Source organism: Pinus tabuliformis, chromosome 4_2 (assembly GCF_031772625.1).
Source record: "Pinus tabuliformis cultivar Carrire ecotype Pingquan chromosome 4_2, CPIR1, whole genome shotgun sequence".
Classification (NCBI taxonomy): domain Eukaryota; kingdom Viridiplantae; phylum Streptophyta; class Pinopsida; order Pinales; family Pinaceae; genus Pinus; species Pinus tabuliformis.
The window spans coordinates 1,162,178,772-1,162,198,973 of NC_142304.1; the positions used below are offsets into that span (position 1 = coordinate 1,162,178,772).

General features: G+C 36.7%; 1 protein-coding gene across 5 annotated transcripts; it reads left to right on the plus strand.

Moving 5' to 3' along the window:
• Positions 1-1,964: 1,964 nt before the first annotated feature.
• Positions 1,965-16,102, plus strand: LOC149173796 (uncharacterized). Of its 5 annotated transcripts, XR_016259156.1 has the most exons (6): positions 1,965-2,663; positions 2,847-2,891; positions 3,333-3,428; positions 3,726-3,822; positions 12,968-13,125; positions 13,246-16,102. XR_016259156.1 is itself a non-coding variant. In XM_089424743.1 (3 exons), the coding sequence occupies exon 1, from the start codon at positions 10,060-10,062 to the stop codon at positions 12,796-12,798; it is 2,739 nt and encodes a 912-aa protein (XP_089280869.1). In that variant the 3' UTR covers positions 12,799-12,810; positions 12,965-13,125; positions 13,246-16,102. The 5 variants fall into 5 exon arrangements, 2 of the variants coding, with proteins under 2 accessions (XP_089280869.1, XP_089280870.1); XR_016259158.1 differs by lacking the exons at positions 2,847-2,891; positions 3,333-3,428; positions 3,726-3,822 and having other exon boundaries at positions 1,976-2,663; XR_016259157.1 differs by lacking the exons at positions 2,847-2,891; positions 3,333-3,428; positions 3,726-3,822 and having other exon boundaries at positions 1,980-2,663; positions 12,965-13,125.
• The last annotated feature ends 4,100 nt before the right edge of the window (positions 16,103-20,202 follow it).

Below are 20,202 nucleotides of genomic sequence, written 5' to 3' on the forward strand. Positions count from 1 at the left end.
ACCTGAAGTTCTACTTACATAGGACCTTTCAGGGCGTTTCTTTTGGCAAAGGGAAGTTTATTTTTGGAAAGCTTAGGAAAGACCCTTTAACACCAACCTGGTATAGTCCTTCTAAGACCAGAGCTCTGCTTAGATAAGACCTTTCGGGAGCTTTCTTTTTGCAAATGGAGTTTGAAGGACACGAGGCACAGTGCAAGTCCTTGGTGATAATTGCTGGAAAAACTATAGGTCAGACCTCGCACAAGAGTCTAAGGAAGTCTGTGCTTTGTGATGCAGCTCCTCAAGTACTTTTCTTAAGGAACTTAAAAAATGTGTGGTTGTAAATTTCTTCCCCTATCAGAAACAATACCTGGGAGGTGTTTTCAGATCTCAAAACAATAACATACTTTTTATAAGCATGAAGGATACTAATGAAAATAATGGGCAATTAAATAAAGCCTATTTTCTGGAGTCTCATGATCCATTATTCCAAATATTTAAGCTATAGGTTATAGTTCAAGTGTTGAAATATGGTTGAGTTGATATTTCTGATTTCAAGAATGTGTTGGGTTCCTTGCATAAATACACTATTGCTATTGAGCTGTCATTACTATGTCTGATAGAGCTTATATATATTGTCAAGTTAGTATTTTAGTGAAGCCAGGGTTGTATCATTGATGTGCTGCCATCGTTTCCAGTATGAATAACTACGAGTTGATATAACTGTAATTGCTTTACGCTATGGACAATAAAGAACTGAAACTTGTGTATGTATACCTGATATACACTATGCATTGCAGCATGTAGGAGGAATGGTAGTATCTTATGTAGTTCCTTCAGACACCCATATAGAAGTCCGTCCTCCCATAAGATAAAATGTACAGACTTGACAATATCAATGTCTGTGTGATAGGAATATTCCCAGACAAATTGTTGTAAGTTAATGTGCATGTAACCAATTCAAACAACCAAGAATGAGAATTGAAATTCTGTAAGTTAATATGGAGTGACCAATTCATACAACCAAGCGCATTTTAGGAGACAAAAAAGAACATTATATTATCCGTTCAATATAAGTAATAGTTACAAGCATCTCAAAAGAAATAACAAATAGACAACCCATTTTCCTTCCTACATAATTGCCAAACCATAATAATCAACCCAAAACATACATATTGTAGAAATATAGTTGCCTCTTAGTTGTATGTAGTTAATCCGAAATCAATATCCTCAACCATACTTTTACAACTTGCCAACTGGGATGCTAGGTCTCCAAGAACTGAAAGATCCATCCAAGGTTATTGAGACTCGAGAGAATGAAATTCCAGACAATGTCAATAGTGGTCTTTTTTGTTTGTTCATTCCAGCCTGTCCACCTGATTCACCTCACACAAATCTGAATCATGATCTTACCAGCTCCCTGGATTAATGCCAACACTTTCCATTTTGTTGGCAGTTCTCACATATAGCCAAGCTGCTGTTAACAGTTCTTATGTAATGACATGTTGCTCTATCTTGTGTATTTGCCTCTGTTTAGGAGAGTGGACTCTAAAGTTGTTACAACGCGATATTTTCTGGCATTCATGTAATACGCAGGTAGTTGTGTATTTTTTGCAGGGCTTCAGATTTAACGATCTCTGCTTCTTTGTGATCTTCTTGTAATCATGTGTTGTTCTATCCATAAACAAAAAATTTCGTTCATTGCTCCTCAAAGTAAATTGCCAAAAGTTTTGTGTAATCACTTTAAATTATGAATGTGACATCAAAAGACATTGACAAATTTCTCTAAATTTCAACATCTAACACGTTCAGAGTTTTTCATTTACATTTAATCATATAGTAACCAAGGCACTATTGACATGTCATATGAGGTATGCCTCTAATAACTAGATATTTGCCTGGAAGGAGATATATTAGTCTTCAGATTTTGTTATCATTTGTCTTCCCCTTATTCTTGTTTTGGTAATATTTACATGTTTCTAAGATTCAAGTCTCTGCGCTTTGCGGAAGGAAAAATGTATTATGCTGTACTATGCACGTTATTGTTAAGAATTATTGGTGAAAATAAATTTTCATGGCATTAGTGGAGTAATCACTCGCCCTCTTAGGGGATTGAAGAGCTTTCTCCCTTGTGGAACAAGTATAAGCATGAAGATATCTTTGTGTGGACCTCCTAAGGTACGGTGAGAATATGGCTTGCCTAATGAGCATGGAATTGCATATGAGGCTTGAGCCATGAGCTTTGCTAGCTCAAAATCAAAATCAAAATTCCTTTCAAATGGAAACAAATTCTGTTCCTTAGTAGTGTGTGTCCTAAGTCCTCAGGGGAGCAAGGGCAGCAAACGAACTTCTTTCTAAAGAACTAACAACAGATCTGTCTAAGCAAGTTGAATTCTGCTATGTGATGAACTAGGATTTGGTGCCTATTGTATTGATGAAATTTTTGTGTTGAGGGTTACTTTTATTTCAGATCTTCTTTTCCCAGGTTTTTTATTAGGCAAAATGTTTGTTCTTTTAAAGTAGAAATATCATTATACAGGCTTTGATTTTATCTTTAATGAGTCAATATTTTCTTGGGCAGAATTTGGCAAAAGAAATTGTAAGATCGAGGCAAGCTATTAAGTGCCTTTATGAGAACAGGGCACAGCTGAATTCGATATCTACGCACCTTGGAGAAAGTGGTGGTAATTTTTTCTTTACTACTTGTTCTCTGATCATCCTGCATGTAGTTTAATCTCTGTTCTGTTATTGAATTTGCAGTTGTTTCTCCCTACCTTTATCTCACAATATCCATTTTTTACTATGTGTCGAGCAATTGCAAGCTAAATATGATATTAACTAATTTGTAGTTGCTGTTCAACTTTCAGCGTTGAAGGACATATCTGGACGTTCTCTGTATTGCTTCATCTATGGTAACAACCTTAATCTCCTTTCCGACTTTTTGCTTCATTTCTATTTCATCCATGGACCATGATAGAAAAGCATCTTCCATCAATTGTACATTAGCCGCTGAGCAACTATAGAGTCTTACTTGAAAGCAGAAAGTGTTTTTCATGTATTTAACATTATGTATATTATAGAAGTAAAAGACGAATCTTTTATCATATTGTTCAAGTTCCTTTGGAGACAATGCTTAATAGTAAGTGGGTATTATGGTATACATTTTTATTTGCTGGGGCACCCACATTTGCCTAGGATTTTATAACATAAGAAAACCTTTAAATTCCTGCAAAACCTTCCTCTTGAGGATTAGATTGTGTGGATTATGTTGGGTTTTCTTCCCGCAAAGACTATTAATTTGCATAGCACTGTGCAGCTTATGTTGGTTACTCACATAGCAATGTTAAATACAGATACTTTGCCTTGGCCTACTCTGTTTTGTCACTGGGCAATTCAACTTTAAGCATTGAGGGACATTTCTGGGCGTTTTCTGTATTGCTTCATCTCCGGTAACAGCCTTCATCTCCTTTCCGAGTTTTTGCTTCATTTCTATTTCATCCATGGACCATGATACAAAATCTTCTTCCATCAATTGTACATTAGCCACTGAGCAACTATAGAGTCTTATAAATTTCATTCAAAATTATTTCCCAATTGAAATGATTCAGTTATATATATGCTTTCTTGATAATTTAAACTTTATTCCTTTGTGTGGATTATGTTGGGTTTTCTTCCCGCAAAGACTATTAATTTGCATAGCACTGTGCAACTTATGTTGGTTACTGACACAGTAATGTTAAATACAGATACTTTGGCTTTGCCTATCGTATTTTCTCACTGGGCCATTCAACTTTCAGCATTGAAGGACATTTTCTGGACGTTTCTTGTGTTTCTTCGTCTCCGGTAACAACCTTAATCTCCTTTTTGAATTTTTGCTTCATTTCTATTTCATCCATGGACCATGATAGAAAATCCTTTTCCATCAATTGTACATTGGCCACTAAGCAGCCACAAAGTCTTATAGATTTGATTCAAAATTATTTCCTAATTGAAATGATTTAGTTATATATATGCTTTCTTGATAATTTAAACTTTATTCCTTTCTGTTAAACTAATGCAAAGTGGTGCCATCGTGCCTCTCTTGTTTCTAGTGAACAAACTCTGGAAAATCTTAGATACAAACTTCAATAGCTTTGCTTATGTCTGTCAGAATTCTTGAATAGTCATATCCCTTTATTGATATTATATTCCACTTGGCATTTTTTTTGTCATCCACACATTAAGAAAGCGGAAAACAAATACATGCAAGTACATTTACATTTAGAATGCATGCGGAGATTGATTTAGGACTTTGCGTGTGCTCTCTGCTCTATGTTCAAACAGTTTCGCTTCTCTTTCCTTAGTAGCTAGGATTTTCACTGCAAAAAAAGAAAGTAAACGATTGTTTATCATCTTAGATTGCATATTTAGGAATTGTTTATGTACATCGCGCGATCAACCTTAAAGGCAAACTTCTTAAGAAAGATCAACTGTAAAATACATTTCAATAAACATAAAAACGCTTTGGAACCTAACGCACACCATTTAGAAGTCTAGGCTAGAGACGTGTTCCGGCGTCGTAAAGCCTGGTAACTATCACTTTCATCGTAGGTTGGGTGATTCCTCCTCTTTGAAATGACAAGTGCCAGTACGGACTTGTGCTCCCACGTGCCGTCGAGTATATATTGGGAGACCACAGTAGGCTATATCTTTTATCCTTAGGAAGCCGTGTCTGCCGCCCTTTCGATCGCAATGCACTGAACACAGCATTTGGGAAGATTCACTGCCGTACCATAAAGAGTATTCTGCAGTTTTGCGATTGGTTTGGTAATCCTCCTGTCTAGATATCCAGAGTAGTCACTTTCGTTCCTTTTCAGACTCCTTAAAAGAAAAGGACCATCTGAGCACTTGTCACTTCAAGCTCGTTAAAAATCGAAGGCGACTAGAGTCATCTTTAGCTTTTTCTCGACTCTTAAAAAATGAAAAAGCAAATTGTGTCAAAGTGTCATAAAATTTATTTAAATCGGAATAACCTAGACCATCTGAGCACTTGTCACTTCAGGCTCGTTAAAAATCGAAGGCGACTAGAGTCATCTTTAGCTTTTTCTCGACTCTTAAAAAATGAAAAAGCAAATTGTGTCAAAGTGTCATAAAATTTATTTAAATCGGAATAACCTCACTGTTCCCTCGTTGGTCTTAGGGTAGGAAAATGGAGTCCACCAATCAAGGATTTCCCCATGGAGGAATCCTGCTCCCTTTTCCTCTAGGGGAGATGTTGGTGCACCTCATATGGCTACATTGACCCTTCCAGGGCTTGCAATTGGCCTGCCAATATGCTTTTTCTCGACCTCTGCCGTTCAAAACACCGTGATTCTTGAGCAATCAACTCAGCAACCAGATGATACTAGAGTTGCCCAAATCGAAGGCGACTAGAATCGTCTTTAGCTTTTTCTCGTCTCTTAAAAATTGAATAAGCAAGTTGTGTCAAAGTGTCATACAATTTATTCAAATCGGAATAACATCACTGCTCACTCGAAATGGAGTCCACAAAATGGAGTCCTGCTCCCTTTTCCTCTAGGGGAGATGTTGGTGTACCTCATATGGCTACATTGTCCCTTCCATGGCTTACACTTCGCTTGTTGGTATGGCTTTTCTCGACCTCTGTCGTTCAAAACACCATGATTTTTGGGCAATCAAATCAGCAACCAGATGATACTAGAGTTACCCCCAAACCTTCTATTTCATTTGTTTCTCCCTCTCCTTCCTCTGCGCTTCGTGGAAGTATGCTTGAAAAAAAAAATGAACGTATAAAAGTTGTTGTAATAAATATTTTTCTTCATTATTTTTACAAGCTTAGATGCCCACTCATTTAGAAAAAAACTGAACATGCTTCTTTCAACATTTTTGTGTTTTGTTTTGTACCAGAAAATGACATCAAACCTCACTGAAAATGCAATTTCCTCAATGTTATCTGGATCAACTCATATTCAACCATACCTACAAATTGCTGAACTTGAGCCAATACAATCAATGACAAATTCAACTCCACGATATCGTACTGCAATTTCAGACGGAACACATAAGAAACACATCATGCTTCCAAAAAATTTCAATGATCTCGTAGCAACAGGTTGCTACAAAAGGGTTCTATTATAAATGTTAAAATTTGGACTACCTCAGCTATTGGTTCTTCAACGTAAGTTTGTTATAAGTTTCTTATTTCAAATTTAACATTTTTTTACTTATAACACAACCGCTTCTAACAATTATTCCTTTGACTCTCATTTGTCGTGTAGGTCTATAAAGCTAGTAGACTTTGAAATATCTGCTTCATATGCACCCTTAATTGGCAATCCAAAAACTATGAGTGTCCCCATCACATCTGATGAAAACTCTCCATCCTCATCGGATCCACATCCTCCATCAAAAAGACACTGCCCTCTTCCAACTACTCCAACCCCGTTCGTTCAACTGGTTCAGATTCCCATCAAATCGTTAAACCATTACCACTCAAACTGGTGCATAAAAGGATACGTCCAAAGGAAAACAGCGCTTCGACAGTTTCAGAATCAATACGGACCGGGTAAAGTGTTTGGTTTTGACCTGTTCGATACAGAGGGTGGAGAAATACATATTACATGTTTCAACAATGTCGCAGATTTTTTTTACGACAAAATCCAAAATGGAAATGCCTACATTGTTTCTAAAGGGAATGTGAAAATGGCTAATAAGCAATACAACCACTTGAACAATGACTGGGAAATTTTGTTGAATGCAACATCTACCATAGAACATGTTGTCAGTGAAAAAAAACATAATCCAACAGTGCGATTCAGTATAAAATCAATTGATGATATCAGAACAACAAACGTCAACTCCATTGTTGATATTCTTGGTGTTGTCACAGACATTTCCAGTGTATGCACTATACGTAGAAAAGATGGCTCTGAAGTCAATAAACAAACAATACAACTTCGAGACATGTCAGGGTATAACATAGATGCAATCTTTTGGGGAGATAATTTTCATGCCGTTTCACAGGAAATCTCCTCCCTATGTGCTACAGGAAATAACCCCATCATTGCAATCAAATCTGCCCGTGTTGGGGAATTTAATGGAAAAAATATCGGCACTACAACGAGATCCATTGTTCTTGTAGATCCTGACATTGAAGAGGCCCATGCGCTAAAGTCGTGGTTTAAAAAAGAAGGCTCGACTGCTGCTTCTACATCTTTGACAACAAGCTCTCCTTTCTGCCACCAACAAAAGAAAATAACAATTGCTGACATTTACAGTATGGATTCCTTAGAGAAACCAACATTTTTCCAATTAAAGGGCACAATAACAAAAATTGGTATGGATAGTTTTTACTACATTTCTTGCCCGTCGATTGTTGGTGGGAAAAAATGCATGAAAAAACTTATTCCACAAAATACAGGGATGTGGTTCTGTCCAAAATGCAACGCTGAAGTAAGCGACTGTGATTACATATACCTATTGAAAATCGACATACAAGATCACACTGGTGAATTGGCTTCAACTGTTGCTTTCGAAGACGCGGGCTCTACAATTCTTGGAAATAATGCCAAAGACTTCTATCTATTATCTTCAGATCCAGAACTAATCAAGGAAATTGTCTCTAGAGCTCTATGGACAGATCATATCTTCACACTATCAGTGAAGACATAAACTTTTAAAGAAGTCCCACGATTGAAATGTGTTATCATAAAAGAAGAAAAACTACATTTCACGACAGAATGCAAAAACATCCTTCGAGAAATTCAGAGCATCTCGACATTGTAGATAAATATTGCAGAATGTGTTCCTTGCTATTTGGCAATTCCTATTGTCCAATTTTATAAATACAACTTTACAAGATATATTGTTGCATGTCTTATGAAATTTTCTTATATACCATTGAAATAATTATTTGTTCTCCATTGTATCTAGCATTATGTTAGTAGACAAAATCACATTTTTTTCCTTTTTATCAGCTTTACACATGAAACTACCTACATGTATGCAGAAAAAATACTAATACGTTCTTTCAAAAACATTTCTCAAATAAAAAAAATCCACATGGCATTGTTCAGAACTTAGATTTTTTTCCCCTTCTTTCGCTTTCGCTTGCATTTTTTACCGTTCTTTCGCTTTCATACAATAACGTGGTTGTTGTCTCCAAATAACATTCTTCTTTTCCCCTCCCTTGCTTACAGGTACCATAAATTTTGCGAATGGCTTCTTCTTCTAATAATGAACGTGCTCGAACATACTATGCAACAAATAAAGAACGAATAAATGCACGGCGCCGTGAGCTTTACCAAGCAAAAAAAAACATCATAGAATGTCAAAAACACAAAAAACAAAAGGGTGACCAACCTTCCTCGTCTGAAACGGCCCACCCTGAAAACAATCCTCCCTTGCAATTATCAGACTCTTTATCTTCTCAGCAAACCTCTCAAACAAATACATCCATGCCTCATTGCCCTAACCCCTCCTTTGCACATGCTTTCAGCAATGTTTATACTGATCAAGCACATCGAGATTTCCGTTCAAAGCTTGATAAACTTCCACCTAAATGCCCATGCTCCATTTGTCTTGAATCATATCCTGGAATACATATCCGCAATTCCAACCACATGTCTTGCTGCTCCAGATGCGCCTCTGAAACAAAGGGTCATCGCTTCTCATTATCAAACAACATGGACCCTGGCCCTCAACCAGCTGCCCTTACGTCTCTTTCACAAATAGAAGAAATGCTCATTGCTAGGGTTAATCCTATACTGCAAGTAACACATGCACGCGGTGGCCAGTATAAATACAGTGGCCACACAATTTGCTTTCCTCAAGACATAACAAAAATTGCAAACATGTTGCCACGACGTGTTGAGCACTTGGACATCCTAATTGTCACGCGTCATAGTAATGACCATAAGGCTTATGATTTCATTGTCAGTAGACATCGCGTTCTCGCTGCATTGGAATACAAATTGGCTAATGACCCATACTATAAGAATGTTCGTATTGATTCCAACGCATTGGCGTCCTTACCAGCAATCCCCACCGATGTCTCCTCCTCCCTTCGCCATTCCAATACTGCAGAAACCACTGTTCGCCTTCCACTTGAACCACCCCATGAGCTCACCGAAGATTTTGCAGACCCATCCGCTGGCCAAACATCATCGTTCGTACCCATCATACCCAATACAAATACAGAAATCCAAGAAATCCGCCATTATTTGCATGCTTACAACCACCAATCTGATACTACAATTGAGTGGCCAACAATTGGTTTATCGCCAGTCAATGAATACAACACAGAAGGTCTACTCTCTATGGCTTTCCCTGCCCTTTTCCCGACAGGCGCTGCAATGCCAAATCAGCCAAGAATGAAAGCTGTGCAGTTACATGAATATGCACTTCATCTCATACGTTACTACGATAACAGATTTGGAAGCCACCCACGCTTTCGTTATTACATATATAATCTCATGATGCGGCATCGCAGTCAAGCAACAGCGTCGATTTTTGTGAAAAAAAACATCACGGATAACTTTCCAATATCTATTCATGATCTGAACATTCGATTAGAACAATTTCCAGATGAGCAATTGGCAGAGCAAGTCATGCGATTCGGTAGCTCTTTGCGTGGAACAAGGTCATTTTGGCACAAAGCTAAAAATGAACTAATGGACATGATATCTCAACTCGGTTGCCCGACGTTCTTCTTCACATTGAGTGCAGCTGATACAAAATGGCCTGATCTTCATGCAGTCATGCCCGGGTGTCTTCCTACTGATATTGGAAAACAACAAAAGTGGAGAAATGATAACATTATCTCTAACCCACATTTAACATCACTATATATGCACCATAGATTCACAGCATTTCGTGAGATTATCTTGGAGAAACACTTGAATACAAAAGATTACTGGTACAGGTACGCATTCTACCGCATTCTTTTTCCTCCAAGAACTCTAAACAACATTCCTTACCTATTGCAAAATTATCTTACAAAAACGCATACTTGTTAGGTATGAATGGCAACATAGGGGATCTGCGCACATCCATGGTTTTCTTTGGATAGAAAATGCACCTGATATGGAGAATCTCAACTGGGAGGACACAGAAGCAGTCGATATTGCAAGGCAGTTCTTCGACAAATATATTTCCGCTTGGAACCCTCGTGCTCCTTCGAATTCAAACCAACCAAATGCTTGGACAAATCCCGAAGACCCTTGCCTGTTGTCCACACCGCAAATCTTCAGAACCAATCCTTTCAGTGACTATGAACAGCTCGTCAATTGTGTTGAGCGTCACACAAAATGCTCAGAAAGCACGTGCCTAAGAAAAACTAGATCCTCACTCCAATGTCGTTATAAAGCACCATGGGAATTGCATCCAAAATCGGCCTTATTCATTGATTCCAATGGCCAAAAAACATACACCCCTGCTCGGAACGACGATCGACTCAATAGCCATAACCCTACCATCCTATATATTTGGCGTGCAAATGTTGACTGCCAACCAGTACTCTCCATACACGCTGTACAAAAATATATCGCCAAATATGCATCCAAAGCAGAAAAAAAATCTGAAAGCTTCCACGACATGCTACGTAGAATTGTCCTGGCTTCACCCATTGCTGACCCAGCAACATCCGCATTTCGAAAATTTCTTGCAGAAACCCTTGTTGATCGTGACATTGGAGCACAAGAAACTTGCCATATGCTGCAAAAATTACCGTTAACCTTATGTAGTCGGCCATTCATTTCTTTAAATGTAAACCAAAAAATTCTTATGCGCCTTCCACAAACGGACACCACCTCCACTACATCCCCGCACTTCATAGATACATATATCCAGCACCCTTCTTCCCTGGAGTCCACATCACTAATAGAGTTGGCAAGATCCTGGTCGTATGACCCTCGTTGCAGAACAAACAAATGGAAACAAAGGCCTACAAAAGCAACTGTTCGGGTCATACCATGTTACTCCTCCATACCATCCACAACAGAACCTTGCTACGCTGACTTTTGCAGGGTTGAACTTATGCTATACAAACCTTTTCGCCGTATCGTACAAGATATAGGTGATTCTGCTGCAGAATTCATCGCAAATTGGCAAGCATTTCGCCCATTCTACAATCCTTGGCATCAACGCCGCACACTATCTGATATTGAATCTGTCACAAATGATACCTCAACTATGGATGAAGCCAATCCAACAGACACCATGGAAACAAATGAATGGGAATTACTTTCCCAATTACACCCTACAAATGAGCTTCTCATAAACGACCTTGACATGATTGGTCTCCGTGGCTTTGATGACACCCATAACTGGAATCATACCACTATCCCGTTGGATCTACAAAATAATGCAATACAATTCATTGAGAATAGCCGCTCCATCCACCGCATTCTTCAAACACATCACCATACCCTGCCGACCCTTACTACATTATCTCCAATGCAAAAAAAAGCTCTAAATATTATTCTTAATCATTTTGCTAGGAAGGATTATTTGCCCGCTCTCAGAATGATAATACAAGGCACTGCTGGTACGGGAAAATCCCTCCTTATTAATTGCATCAAAGATATGCTCATAGGCCTTGCAAGCCTGGGACCTTCACCGATCATGTTCCTCGCCCCTACTGGGGTTGCTGCCTTCAACATACAAGCATCGACAATCCATTCTGCTTTGCACCTTCCTATAAAGGATCTTATGCCGTTAGAAGGTAGTGCTCTTGCAAAATTCCAAGAAGAACTCAGGCATATAAGATACATACTAATCGATGAAATGAGCTTCATTGGGCCAAAGCTTCTCAGCCATATTGATGAACGTCTTCGCGAGGCATTTCCCCACCAAAGAAACACTCCTTTCGGTTGTTGTTCCATAATATTGGTTGGTGATCTCGGTCAGCTACCGCCCGTCAAAGACATACCTCTATATGCAGGGACGAGCCACGGAAGCGCACTGTGGAACACCTTCAACACAGTCATCACATTAGACACAATATTTCGTCAACAAGGCGACGACATCGCCCAGGTTACTTTCAGGAACATTCTCCAGAACATTAGAGATGCAAATCCAACAATCGACGACTACAACGTACTCATGTCGCGCACAGATTCCTATTTATCGGAAGAAGAAATATGTTCATTCCATGATTCCATGCATCTATTTCCAACAAATGCTCAAACAACGGTCCATAATAAGCAAATGATGAAATCTCTAAACACTCCTATTGCACGATCCATTGCTGAAGATGACAACACATATTCCAGTCTTTCCTCTGAAGATGAGCAACTTGAGCGAATTGTATTGCTATGCAATGGCGAAAAAGTTATGTTCACTTCCAACCTTTGGGTTTCAGCCGGTCTTGTTAATGGTTCCCTTGGAAAAATTGTAACCATCTTTTATAAAGAATCAACTGCACCACCACAAATTCCAACATTTGTTGTCGTAGATTTCCCCAAGTACATTGGGCCTCCTTGGGATGAAAGAAACCCCACTCACTTGCCTATTCCAGCAGTAAAAAGAAATGGTCGTGCACAAATTCCACTGAAGATGGCTTGGGCTTTAACCATACATAAATCTCAAGGTATGACCCTTCCAAAAGCAACAATTGACATTGGAAAAACAGAACGTCAAGGTCTCACATTCACATCTATTTCAAGAGTGCCTTCTCTACAAGATCTCCGGATTAACCCCGCATTCAGTTTCGATCGTTACAGTAAAATGAAGGACAACAAAAACATTGCTCGCAGAAAACACGCAGAAGAAATTCTCCGTTCAATGCCGCCTCCAGATAATCTGCTCCAACCCGTACTTTGACATCACCAAAAGGTTTCCTCCATTTATTTAACTCATTCTATTTCATGACATACTTTTCATATCTTTCAACAACAACAAACTTTAATCAATATTAGTAAAAAAACAAATACTAGAATGTCTTTATATTGTCTGTACATCTCATTCTAACCTTTTCTTTCTTTTGCAGCAGGCCACATGGGCTCAGAAATAACATACCTGCACAACTACATGTAGATTGGCAAGCAAAAAAACGGCATCTCCAGCTGTGCATTGACCTCCAATGGTGTTCAATATGCCGTTATTCACCATGCATCTTCCACTAGCAATATATGGATCCCCATAGCAAAGGTAACTTCATTGCCATTCATTCCAGATTCATTTTAACACAACTCACCTGCAGAGTATTACTAATAAATTTCTGCAGCTGATTTACATATTACTGATTCTAACATAATATAAATTTTGCAGGTCCATTGCTGCTTCGCTGCCTCCACCATGTTTTTGTACGACTTCAAATATGGAATGACAAGCACAATGTTCTTTAGACTATTATATTCCTTCTCAAACCTCTTTTGTTACAATTCACTTTTTGTATTTTCCATGTCAAACTTGAAAAAGGATGTTTCAAGATCAAGTACCGTTTTCATTGTTTGTTTCCTCACAACTTTTTTTGTTTTCCATTTCAATCTTTAAAAAGGATGTTACAACACACTTTGTATTTTCCATTTCAAACTTTAAAAAGGATGTTACAATACACTATTTGTATTTTCCATTTCACGCTTAAAAAAGTATGTTTCAACATCAAATACCATTTTGATAGTTCATGTCCTCACAACTATTTGTGTTTCCCGTTTCAAACTTAAAAAGGGATGTTTTGAGATCAATGCCATTTTGATAGTTTATGTCCTCACAACAATTTCATTGTCAATGGTTTTTAACACATTTGGTTTACAAAATCAATTGACTTTAGTGATTATAATTCATGTTTTCAATATATCTTCATATTGATTTGATTTTCAATTTGAATAATGGTTTCTTAAATAGCCCTTTCCAAATCAATATGGTTGCCCGGTTGTTGTTCGCATATTAATTTAATTTCCCATTTGAATAATGATTTCTTAAATAGCCCTTTCCAAATCAATATGGATGCCCAGTTGTCGTTCGCATGGATTCATTCATTTATCTTCACCTTTAACTCCACAATTTTTCCCAACAACAAACAAAGGTCTCTAAACAGGTTCAATACATATTTATCGCTGCTTGCATTCCTTTTCAGCGGTTTTAGGCATCACTCCCTCAAATTAAAGCTCAAATTCATCGACCCTTGCTTCCAAAAAAGCCCGCAAAAGCCTATTCACGTTTCAATACTCTTCCACACACTATGCCTTACGGCGTTTCCTTTGCAACGCCAGATGCAAATGCTAGTATTTCCATTTTTACAAGTTTGTTCACAAATATACAAACAAATTTGTAGTGAACTTATTTATAGGTTCCAAACCTAACCACTAGTTATGTTGAGTTTCCAAGTCCCTCTATTAGAGTGTGCTAATTTCATTTGAATCACATTTTAAAAATTTAAACATTTTTCAAATCATGCAATTTTGTATTTACTTTCAGACAATTTCTTGTTCACAAATGTACAAACAAATTTATAGTGAACTCATTTATAGGTTCCAAACCTAACCACTAGTTATGTCGAGTTTCTCAGTTAATCCTACTTTCCATTTCCCACCCAACTATTGATATGTCCAATGAAGTACCCCAATTTTATACCCTCCATTGGTGGCATTGCACCGGAAAAATCATTTGTTCGTAGGCTCCAAACCATTGGAAATGTCTTAGGTTTTTCCTTTAAATCTGAACCATTGGAAATTTCATAGGATTTTTCTCTAATCTCATGCCTCAAGTTAAATATAGACACAAGTTTCTTTGAAGCCGTAAGTTAAATGGTTGGTAAATGCCTATAGAGATCAGCCCATAATAAGCATTAAAACACACACTTCATCACATTTTACATTCTTAAAAAATCACAAAGATTTATTAAAGTTCAATTTTATATAAAATGAATGTTATTCATCATACATCCCACATTCCTTGAAAAAATCATAAATTTAACCAAAGTTTAACTTTATTTAAAATGATTATTATTATTATTATTAATGATAAAAAAATTAATATATAAGTTAAACATATATACATATAAAAAAACATGTAACACATTTTAAACTATGAAAGGTCATTCCCACTTAATTATGGCAACAATAGCTTTGTTACAATACCATATGCTTAAAAACTTATAATTCATTTCACATGACACTATTTAAGTGAGTGGTAGAATTTAACTTACATAGAATATTCTAAAATATTTTTAATAATATATTTACAAACAAAAAATTTAATTTATCTCCAAAATATTTTCATTTTCCTCTTTTAATTAGATTCATTAATTAAAAGAAATCATATAAACATTGTCATGAAATGGGTGGTAGGTTTTTAGCGATGGTATTGTAACAAAGCTTATTGTGACTATAATAAAGTGAGAGTAAACTTTCATGGTTAAAAATTGTGTTACATGTTTTGTATATGTTTAACTTGGAATTTGATGAGATCAAGAGAGTCCTATAATAAAATGGGAGAACTTTTATAATTAAAAATTGTGTTACATATTTTTTTATATGTTTAACTTAAAATTTTATAAGATCAAAAGAGTCCTCCCATATCTAACGCAACATGATGAAATCAAGAAATTGACCATGTGGAAACCTTCATTGAATGGTTCATTAGGGGTAGTCACATTATCGCTGTGCTTGACACAATCATTGAGATAGGGGTACCCACTTCCTATCCCTCCCAATTATCCAGCGTCTTAACAGTTGAGGCTTTTTTACTTTGGAGCACATGGACATCCCATTGCCTGGTGGTTTCATTGGAGTGTTGAAGAGTTGGATCTGCCTAGTGCTTTTTCTTTCGAGTGATAATTCTTCTATTCACTGATAATGAGGATTGGCTCATTTGGGGTTGTTTGTCAGAGGGCGGTGATATCACTGCGAAGGCAACATAAAATTATATTTCGGATCAACATCAACAAGATTCTACCACCATTTGGCTGGCCTGCATGTGGAACTGGGAGGCTCCAACGAAGCTCAAATGCTTCCTTTGGCTTGTTCACTAACTGTATCTTTACTTGGGACAACCTTGCCAAGAGAGACTTCCGGGGACTCGGTATTTGTCCTTTATGCAGATCGGCTAGTGAGGACACCGTGCACATATTTATGCTCTGTAATTTTGCTATTTCCATTTGGGAGGAGGTTACTACTTTCCTTTAGATCCCTTTACACTTGGACAGAGCATCCATTACTTTTTGTCTTTGTTGCTGGTCTGCTAGACAGTTGGAATACAAAGCTCTCTTATATATTTTTTGAGTTGTTATTAGTGTGATTTTTTGGAAGTTTTTTCGGTGAGTTTTCTGATCTATCTTTTCTAAAATCTTATAGTAATTTATTGAAATCACAAGTTTGATGAGTGAAGGGATTTTTCATGATGCTGAATCCATATATACAGTAAAAAAAACCAGTGTAAATAACGCAAATTAAGATTTCACTTCAAATTTTCTGCCAGATTCCATCTCTAGAAAATCCAAAATCCAAAAAATCTAACTAAAAACAATTTTGATATCTTTTGAGACATCTGGTAGAAAATCCAAAATCCAAAAAATCTTACTAAAGACAACTTTTGTCTTTAATATCTTTTGGGACATCTGGCGCTACGAGGATGATTGAATTTTGAAAACTGTCTCGGATTTGAGAGCCGTGGCAGATTCGATGGAAATCGGCCCTCGGAAATCTTTTTTCAACAGGCGTAGTTGGTCTTATAAACCGCCACACTACACACTTCTTATAGGTTCTTCGATGGTGCTTCAGTGGGTGGTTTGTGCCGATGTGGCGCCATCATCTTCCTTGATCTGTCGCTGGCTTTAATCCACTTTTATTGGTCCGGTGGCAGAGACACCAATATGAAAGTGGAGGTTTTAACCTTATCGGGACTCTTGTGTTGTGCTGTGCCTTATGGCTAGCGTTGGACGAGATCCACATTGCTGGCTATTTGAAGGTGGCCATTGTTTGGGCGGTTGGGCATCTCTCTTTTGGTGCCTTCCTTAATCCATTGGCTGGAGCAGATTTCATCCTTGAAGGCATGTTCTTCCTCTATATCAGTGTGTCACATCTTTCGGGAGCAGAATATTTTGGCTAATTAGCTTTCCAAACTTGGTGTCTCTGCTTCATCTGGTCTGATCCTTTTTGAATGCCTAGTTCAGGGCTTGGCCACCAGTTCTGGCTCATTTGTTCTCTCACGATGGTCCTTTTGCCTTTCTTTCTCGTCGTCTCCTCCCCGTGTTTTATGTTTTATTTTTGCTTGTCGATCCTTGTTTTCTCTGTTTCTGGAGGCCGTTCTCTTTTTCTCGACTTCCCCTCTGTCTGATCCGATTTTTTGATGGTTTTGCTTGGGCATTTTATTGTGGTCTTACTCGATTCTAGAGGGAGACTTTCCTCTGGGTTTTTCTAGCTATCGATCATCCTTGGTCATCTTGAAGCTTTATTTTCTTCTGTTGTAACAAGAGCAGTATGAACTCAGATATATGTAACCTCTTTTGTTTTTAAATAAATTTTGTGTTTTTCTACCTAAAAAAATAAACATTCCTATAATATAATTAGTTTAGTCGACACTGATGACCATCATAAACAATTTCAAACTCAATAGTAAAAATTTCCAATAGCTTTTCAACAGTATAGAGTTTCCAATGGGTTTTTAATGAAAAGTCCAAATGCAAAACAATAATGGTAAACAAATCATATATGAGGTAATAAAATCGCGGAGATCCACTTTTTGGACCATTAGAAATGAGCTGGATATTTGGGAAAATGAAAAAAATTCTGTGATCTAGTCAAAAGAAACTTGGGTATTTTTGGATCATTAGAAATGAGCTAGAAATGAGCTAGATACTTGAGAAAACGAAAAAAAAATTATGTAATTTTTTTTTTCTTCGGTATTATAAGAATTGAGGATAAAAGAAAAAAAAATAAAAAAATTTATTGTTATTATGTTTGGTGTTTTAATTTTTAATACATATAATTAAAATTTTAACTTTATAAAAGTAAGATTGAAATGTGTTTCCAATAATGTTGTCTGTTATTGAATTTAGGGAATAAGTTGTATACAAATATATATTTTGCAGTATAAGAAATGACAAGAACGAATTATTTTGATTCTCTATTTAATGCATTTTGCAGCATAAAAAATAACAAGAATGAATTACTTTGATTTTCTAACCAGTGAACATTGAAAGAGTTATTGATTGGCACAGCGACCATCTGTTTGAGATCATCCAACACACCGATTTCCTTCCCTAATGGTGCAGCTCTAGTAGGTACAAATGAAATAAGATCCCCTGCACACGACATTGCTCATTCTATATCTACATAAAAGCGATAATTTCTACTTTCCCGGCCAACCCAAATAGAGTACAACAAGTTCCTTTAAGCAACAACTCTACTTTCTTGGCCAACCCAAATAGAGTACAACAGGTTCCTTTTTTGGCTTTTTTTAAAGCTTCTACCCTTCACTAACCCCCAAAAATTCTAGATCTATATGATCTAGATTTGTTTTGTTTTTTAAGCTTCTATCCTTCACTAACCCCCAAAAAATCTAGATCTACATGATCTAGACCACCTAAGAAACATTTTCATTTCATGTGATCTATTTTAAGATTAAGGTCTTTGCTTGCCTCCCACATTTTTCTTTTTCATTTTTTATATATATAGATGTTTTGGATCACTTTTGTTTGAAGTTGGGTGAAAAATTGGAAAATTGTAATTCTAAGTTATGATAAGATTTAAGGGTTTTCCAAATTTAAAAAAATTACAAGCTAAATTACACATTATTTCATCTCACCAAAAATCAAATAATCCAATGACCTAGAGAAAGAAATTGGAATTTATCAATCTAATTATGCAAATTTCAATTTCTTCTTTTACGTCTGAAATTGTCTCTTGTCTAAGGATCTCCATCACTAAAGCCATATGCATGAAGAGCTTCCAAGTGCTGAGTTGGAGATGGATCTCTCAATATAATTATGCAAATTATCAATTTCTTCTTTTACATATGAAATTGTCTATTGTCTAAGGATCTCCATTACTAAATCCATATGCATGAAGAGCTTCTTAGTGTTGAGTTGGAGATGGATTATGCTCTCTTGTAGATCCTTGGCATTGCCGATTGAGAGAGTGTTGATCTTCTTTCACTGCATTGCCATTCTTGCCACATACTAGATACAATAGTCCTTGAAGCATACAAACGATTTGTATGAACCAATTTATGTAAGCGTAGTCTAAGAAGCCCACAAATTAGCTTAAAAAATAATGGTAATTCATGCATGATTATGACAATTCAGCAGAAAATTTTGAAAATCTTGGTTACAACGGTCAAACTTAAGGATTTTGGGTGCCCCAAGGGTTTTTGTTGGTGTTGAATCCATTTCCACCATCAAAAAAATGATTCAAACACTCCAACATTCTAATTTTTCGAATTGTTTTACACTGGATTCCGACAAGAAAAGTGTCGTGCTCTTGACTCTTCATCCATCATCCATGACGACAATGTGAAGTGCATATAATTTCCAAACAAGAGCCAATGGATTCAACCACGAATTAACATCATATGGAGTGTACATTTCCTTGAACGACAAAAGGAAAAACAAACCATTTGAAATGATGATGGATTTATTTAAAAGACTCCGAACAAAAGATGATAACTTGAACCTCGATGTGACCCTACAATGATCAAGATGACACAAGGTTAAGCTCAACAGTTCCCTCATAGATTGTAGACTTAGCCATCTAATTTCCCATTTTATTGTTATGCCTTAATGGAACATAAATGCCCTCCAAAGGGAACTCAACTCATACCAAATGTCCCTAGAAATGGAGTTCAATTTGGGGTTTGAGTGGGGTTCCAAAATGTTGATTATAATTTTGCAGTCACCCACAACCAATAATTTAGGGGAGAGAAAATCAAGACAAAGGTTATACCCTAAGCATAAAATTCCACGTGGTGATTTGTAGCCTTCCCAAAGTTGATAAATATGCTAGTTCTTCAATGCCATCATAACTAAAATTAACAATTTTTTTTACCTAATAAATATGTAATAAAAGTGGTACATAACCCTAAATTTTCACTTTCCTTATTATTTTTGAATTATATATATATGATTTTTATATCATAAAATCAAACAATAATTTAACCCCACTAATATCTACTCAATCTCTAATATCCATAGAAGAAATATCAAATCAGTTGGTCGAGATGCCAGATTCCCAGTTTGACATGAACAAATAAATTTTTTGAACAATCTTGCGAATGCTCTGAATGATG